Source organism: Cloeon dipterum, chromosome 2 (genome assembly GCF_949628265.1).
Source record: "Cloeon dipterum chromosome 2, ieCloDipt1.1, whole genome shotgun sequence".
Taxonomy (NCBI): Eukaryota; Metazoa; Arthropoda; class Insecta; order Ephemeroptera; family Baetidae; genus Cloeon; species Cloeon dipterum.
The window spans coordinates 1,067,892-1,074,529 of record NC_088787.1 but is presented as its reverse complement, the minus strand read 5'-3'; the positions used below and the strand labels follow the sequence as shown (position 1 = coordinate 1,074,529).

The 6,638-nt window shown below is 38.9% G+C and overlaps 2 protein-coding genes across 2 annotated transcripts; both read left to right on the top strand.

Annotated features, from left to right (window-relative positions):
• The first annotated feature begins 546 nt into the window (after positions 1 to 546).
• Positions 547 to 3,284, top strand: LOC135935863 (uncharacterized). The gene is made up of 4 exons (XM_065478441.1): positions 547 to 864; positions 1,765 to 2,355; positions 2,529 to 2,685; positions 2,760 to 3,284. Exons 1-4 carry the CDS (start codon positions 547 to 549, stop codon positions 2,936 to 2,938), a joined length of 1,245 nt encoding a protein of 414 aa, XP_065334513.1. The 3' UTR covers positions 2,939 to 3,284.
• A 1,124-nt stretch (positions 3,285 to 4,408) lies between these two features.
• LOC135937188 (protein yellow-like) lies at positions 4,409 to 6,281 on the top strand. Its single transcript, XM_065480280.1, has 4 exons — positions 4,409 to 4,741; positions 4,825 to 5,412; positions 5,486 to 5,636; positions 5,902 to 6,281. Exons 1-4 carry the CDS (start codon positions 4,433 to 4,435, stop codon positions 6,042 to 6,044), a joined length of 1,191 nt encoding a protein of 396 aa, XP_065336352.1. The 5' UTR covers positions 4,409 to 4,432; the 3' UTR covers positions 6,045 to 6,281.
• Positions 6,282 to 6,638: the final 357 nt, after the last annotated feature.

Sequence of the window (6,638 nt, the reverse complement as noted above, 5' to 3'; positions counted from 1 at the left end):
TAATTTTTTAAATTTTATGTATCGATTTTTAAATTGAATATTTGGACTTTGTTCTTGTTATATTCATACAATAAAGTAACTGAAAAGATTTTAAACAAAATTTTCCAATTAAATGCTTCAGCAAACGAGAAATCGTAGCAGCATCCGCAAGCACCAGCGCAGAAATTGAAGTGTACCCTGTTGCGCAGTTGATTTGAATCTTTGGAAACGGATACCACACGTTTCTCCGTCCAAACTGTGTGGGATTTAATTATAAGGAAGTTTTATTTATTTTTTGTACACATGTAACTATTGTTCAGTCAAATATGCTCTTTGAAATGTTGGGCGATTATAGCAGTGGTCGCAATAAAAGCATCAATTGATCGCTCTGGAATCAGTTGGAAGTTCATCGTCATCGCGCCAACTTCTTAAGTTTTTAAAACCGCAGACGTTACTTCAGATTGAGATTTGGCAGAGATCAAGTGGTAAGGAATAATATTTGACTTCGCTTAGCTTAGCTTGATCTAACGATGCATTTTTTGAACAATTTATAGAATACCCAGAGTAATGTCTCTGTTTTTGTGTGCCATTTTCTTGCTCCACCTTTCATCCCTGTCCACCGCTGCCAACTTCAACCTGGTCTACGAATGGCATGATGAAATTGACTACGAGTGGCCGTCGGAGGCCAGCAGGACAAAGGCCTTAGGAGACGGAGCTTTCGAACCAGAGAAAATTGAGCCTCGTTTCTTGGCTGTCTACGGAACAAGGCTCTTCCTCAGCCTTGAGAAACATGGTAGCAATCCAGTCAGTCTGGTGTCTTTGCCGACGACCAGCACGTCTTCTGCACCTCCGAAGCTAACTCCGTTCAGCTCGTGGGAGGAAAATGTAAGATTAAAAATTCCATGTTGTACAATTTGCATGCACTTTAGTGATGAGAATCCTTGAAAAAGTACACTCACAGAAAAAAATTTCACTGCGAGTGTCAAAATGCGGCTCTCAAGTTGATAATGCAATTTTGGGTCTCACAGTGAGTATCAAAGGCGGCGTCCGGACGCTTCTCGTACTCACTGTGATGACCAAACATTCGTTCTCAGTTGAGACTGAAGCGAGCGCACATCTCTTTTAAGAACTCACAGACCCTGCGCAGATCATGGTTTCAGTCATTTTTAATCATTTTATTAATTCATTTGGGTAAGACCTCATGAATTTACACACTCAGTGGCATCCATGTTTGTTTAGATTGACATTCTCGAGAGTAAGGTTAGGGTCAAGGACGAGGAACTAAAGGACAAGCACTTACTTGAGTCGCTAATGAACATTTTTATTGTGTTGCGGACGATGTAAGATGCCTCAATTACGCATAATAGCAGCCAAAAGAGGCTTCAATCAGCTAAATTTAGCCAAGAAATATTGGCAAATTAATAAAAATGAAGAAAAAACGTAAATGTTCAAATATCTTATGAGCTATCTCCTTTCTCTACATGCATTATTGTTAGCTCTACTCACATTGTTAAGGCATGCAATTAGCCGCCTTTCCAGAGTGACTGTGCCTACCAGTCTACCACCTGATACCTCTCCTTTTCTTGTGACTGTTTTTGTTATTGTTTATTTTCTTTATTTTGTTACCGTTGTGTAAAGCATATTGTGTACAATGTTTGAATGCGGGAGCGAGCAGCAGCTGTTTAAATGGGTGTGGTCGATTTATAATCGCACGAGTTGCACAAGTTGCATAATTTCCTGTTTGACTCCATTTTAAAAGAGCCAACTTGATTCCTCGTTTTGCAGGAAGAAGAAAACCGAGAAAACTGCCACCAAATTCAACAGGCCAGAGGGCAGGAGGTTGACTCCGTCGGAAGGCTATGGGTGCTTGACAACGGTGCTAAAAAATGCAATGCCAAACTGTGGACCATCGACATAGCCAACAACGATGAAACCAAACTCATTCATGAGTTTCCTTTTCACTATTCCATGCAGGACTTGGTGCTCGACGAAACGCAAAACGGAACATACGTTTTTATCACTCAGACGGAAAAACAGTTGATCAGAGTTATACTTGTGGACGGAATTGTTGTAAAGGATGCTTTCGTCGTATATATCAAAGACATGAATGCATCATCTATTGCCCTGTCCCCTAAGGCGGAACAGAGACACCTCTACATCAGCAGCTCCTACTCCAATGAACTGTATTCGATTTCCGTCGCCGAACTACATTCCGGAACGAAAACTACAACTCCGAAACGAATCGGAAAATGGACAGGGAAACCATACAGAATGCTGATGGACAACCATGGGACCATTTATTCTGCCTTCTTGGGTAAGAATTACGTCTCCACATGGAAAACTTCCCAGCCGTTTGCAGAGCAAAAATTTTTCGAGGTATGTCTCCAATTTCAAATTTTCAGAGCATTTCGTTCGTCTCTAATTAACATAATCCAAAAAATTTCCTTGATACAAATTTTAAACCGTTAATTCATTCATTTGATTCTAATTTCTCTAAACTTGCACTCAAGATTTCTTATTCATTAAGTTGACGCTTTGCTTGGTTGTAGGTCGCTGAACCGCATTCTTCTTCTTTGCCCTTTTCCTTCGCCTTGGATGAAGGAACGTTTTGGCTGACGGCGATAGGAACAAACAATGGAAAGCAAAACTACAGGATATTGAAAGCTGCTGTCGGAAGTAAATCGTACATCCATGAGGACCAGTCTGGTAAGATTCCTATATTTGATTAATCAACTACCAATTTCCAAAAGCTCAAACACCAATATCTATTCCTTTTGCAGAACAATCCATCTTGTGGAACATCACCCTATTCGGGTTGGTCTTTTTCGGCCTTGCCCTAACATTTTTGGCCATTTCGTGCATCGTCCTGAGACAGAAAAGGATCAATTCCCTTTTGTCAATCAGGAACGAGAGCCACGAAATGGTCATTTTTCAGAGGCAAGCCGAAAATGTTATGTAGTGTACCGCGCCCCTTCGCGCGTGTTCTTGGCGCATGCGTGTGACGTTGAACTTATCTTTTGTTTTTCGCCGTGTGCATAAGTGGTAGATCAGACCAATTCTTGTCATCCAATGTGATTTTTATTAAGATTAATAATTAAATGCTCAACTTTGTACTAAGAATCTAATGCGCAACAAGTAATGTAAACAATAACTGCCATAATTAATAGATTGTTGACTGATTGAAATTAGTATTTTTCCTATTCTAATACTCCATTCACTCGATCGAATAAAATCATCTCACACAACACACAAGCCACTGCTTTTCTCTGCCTGCGCATACCTTCCATATTGAGTACTTCAATATAAGTCATCGTGGACCCCACTCTGCCTAAACAATGTGCAGCCGAAAAATGCAATTGGAATAGAAAATAAATAGTTTCATCCTACTAATATACTGTAATACCATTTTTACTAAAATCGATCCACCTAATTTTTCCGTTAATAGAAACTGGAATTGCGCAGTAATTTTAATTTAGTAATCAGAAAAGGTTAAACTAAAATAGAGAAAAATAGATAGGTATACAGTGTGTTTATAGTGTTGTTGTTTTTCACAATAAACAACAAAAATAATAAACAGGAGACGACGTGACTTTTTCAGGTTGACAAACTATTTCAAGTTAGTTTTTACTTCTTAATTATTTCTTCTTTCCGTTCAAACAAATATTAATGCTGGCGTAAATAATTGTATGATTGTTCTTCAATCAAATCTTTGTCCTATTTAACATAATTAAATATTTTTTTAAAATAATATTTGGACTTGTCCTTTATTGTTTAAGCAATAAAATTTATTGAAAAGACTTTCAAACAAATTTTCTAATTAAATTCTGTAGGAAGCGAGAAATTGTGGCAGCATCAGAATAGGAAGTGAGGACACCGTTTGATGGATGCAGGTCATGGACACCGAAAACGACGTTCGTACGTCCAAATTGTGTAGGATTTTACACGAGAGAATGTTTTATTTGTCATTGCATATATACAACTATTGTTTACTCAAATATGCTCTTTGGAATGTATGTGTTTTCTGTTAGGCGAATATTTATATAGCACTGATCACTATTCAGTATGGACAGAAAGCTTATGAGCCAGTTGAGAGTTGTCCTTCACGCGTTTACAACGAGCAAGCGTTGAGCTCCGCAGACTTTGCTTCACGAATTTGCCAGATTGCGAGTGGTGAGAAACAACATATTTCACTTAGTATATTCATTTTCTTCTATAAGAATTAATTTGGAAAAAAGACAATTTCAATCCTTTTGCTCTGTTCCTAGCTGCCTTTCAATTTATTCAATAATGTGGTTCAAAATAAGTCACTGTATTAATGAAAATAAAACTCCTTTCTAATATATAGTTGCAAAAAAGTCTCGTTTGTCGCTGATTTAAGAAATTCCTAAAAATATCTGTTGCATTTTAAATTTTTGTACTGTTTGTGAACAGTTGACACAAAGAGGCCAGAATTATGTCTCCATTTTTGTGCGCCATTTCCATCCTCGGCCTTTCATCCCTGGCCACCGCCGCCAACTTCACTCAGGTCTTTGAGTGGGATGAAATGGATTTCGAGTGGCCGTCGGTGGAAAGAAGGACACAGGCCTTGGAAGATGGAATTTACGACGCAGAGAATATCCTTCCTCTTTTTATGGCAGTCTATGGAAGAAGGATCTTTCTCAGCCTTGAAAAATACAAGAAAATTCCTGTGACACTGGCGTCCTTGCCGACGAAGTCCTCAGCGTCTCCGAAGCTCACTCCATTCCCTTCGTGGGACATGCATGTAAGTAGAGGAAAAATACTATTCGTTGCTAACTAAATTAGCGCTGTTATAAAAGAGCCGATTTTGATTAATCGTTTTTAAAGGTATATGAGAACTGGGAGAACTGCAACAAAATAGAAGAAGCAAAAGGACTGCAAGTGGATTCCGTTGGCAGGCTCTGGGTCCTTGACGAGGGAAGCTCGAACTCCAATTGTCACGCCAAACTATTGATTTTTGACTTCAACAGCCATCAAACTAAACTGATTCATCATTTCTCATTTCGATATCCTTTGCACGACTTGGTGCTCGACGAAACGGTCGACGGAACCTTTGCCTACATCACGCGGGGGACTGAAAACCATATTGTCGTGTTTAGTCTGGAAAGCAATAAGTCTTGGATGGTATACACGCCGAGAATTGAGGTTCATTCCCTTGGCCTGTCCCCTAAGGATCAGGAACCGAGAAAGCTCTACCTCAGCAAATACAAATCCGACAACCTCTATTCAATTTCTGCCACTGATCTCCGCCACGAAACTGGAACTGCACACCCGGAATTAATCGGATCCTGGGCTGGAATTCCCCAAAGATTGCTGATTGACAACAATGGGACCATGTATGCCGCCTTTCATTGGAGGAACTACATATCCTCCTGGAACACCTCCCAGCCATTCCACGAGCAGCATTTTCATGAGGTATATATAGGTCAACAATGTTACCACTCAGAAATTTCTAACTAACGATTCGGTGCTTTGTATTTTGCTTTAGTTCAGTGGACAGGAACCTTCCGCCTTTACTTTGACCTTGGACGAAAATGGAACTCTTTGGATGACAGTTTATAACTCGGACAAAAAGCCATGCTACACGCTTTTGAAGATTTCAGACGGAGCAAAGTCGGATATCGTCGATGAACCACCAGGTATAGTGCATTTTTTATAATATTAGGAGTAAACCAAACCAATAATCAGCAGCTCTCAAATTTTCTGCATAATTTTTTGACCATAGAACACTTTACATAAGCTATTTTAAGTTTCATACTTTTCCTCAATGCTATTTTGAGTTTCTTCCCAATTAAATTTTTAAAAATTTCATCTAATCCATACTTTTGATTTATTGATGTAAAAGTTAGTCGAGCCATTCCAATCAAAACTACCATTCCTCAAAAGCCTGTTTTGCCATTACAGAACACCTGTTGATGCATCTCTTTGACACCATCCTCATCGGCTCCATCTTAATTATCATGGTCCTGCTGAGTTTAAGCATTTTTTGGGTCACCCTACGAATGAAGATGAACATCTTTCTTCAGCAAATCACCAACGAGGGCTAGAAAATGTATGTCCCTTTCTCCTGACTGTTAAGCACACAAGAACATTTATTTATGATTGAAATTGTTTCATTTGTTTTATTGGAAATAAATTAATTGTTTTACCCTACAATTTCTCGTTTTATCCGAATTATTTCACCTATTTTTCTTGAATAACTGCGCCCGTACTGAAAAATAAATGTTTGTTTAACGTTTCTTCCCGTAAGATTTGCAGTTTTATTTTAATAGAAATGTGTAATTATCAAATTTACAGACACGAGAGTTAGCTCAAGCAAACTGTCCAGCATTTTGAGTTATCGATACGGAATGCGCCGAGAGCTACTTTCTCACATTGCGGTTCGCCTCTGCGAGGAAAAAACCACTCGGATCTCCGCAGCTTTGTTTTATGAAATTGTGCCTGGTGCTGTTGTTAAATATAAGAGGATAACATGTATTTTGGACTCTGCCTTTGATTGAGAAACAAATACAAAAACAGTAGAAACAGTTGGAGCATTTCATTTGTCCAAAGGCCACCACAAACACCACATTGACACTCGCATATCAAGTTTTCTATCCCTTGAACTATAGAAAAACACATCACAGTAAGTAGTCTACAGA

What these genes read in the sequence shown, in the direction of transcription:
- LOC135937188 (XM_065480280.1), top strand. Translation starts at nt 4,433, where the DNA reads ATGTCTCCATTTTTGTGCGCCATTTCCATCCTCGGCCTTTCATCCCTG. An exon ending in TCCCTTCGTGGGACATGCAT is followed by an intron (nt 4,742 to 4,824) that starts GTAAGTAGAGGA and finishes TCGTTTTTAAAG; the next exon opens with GTATATGAGAACTGGGAGAA. An exon ending in TATCGTCGATGAACCACCAG is followed by an intron (nt 5,637 to 5,901) that starts GTATAGTGCATT and finishes TTGCCATTACAG; the next exon opens with AACACCTGTTGATGCATCTC.
- LOC135935863 (XM_065478441.1), top strand. Translation starts at nt 547, where the DNA reads ATGTCTCTGTTTTTGTGTGCCATTTTCTTGCTCCACCTTTCATCCCTG. An exon ending in TCAGCTCGTGGGAGGAAAAT is followed by an intron (nt 865 to 1,764) that starts GTAAGATTAAAA and finishes CTCGTTTTGCAG; the next exon opens with GAAGAAGAAAACCGAGAAAA. An exon ending in CAGAGCAAAAATTTTTCGAG is followed by an intron (nt 2,356 to 2,528) that starts GTATGTCTCCAA and finishes GCTTGGTTGTAG; the next exon opens with GTCGCTGAACCGCATTCTTC.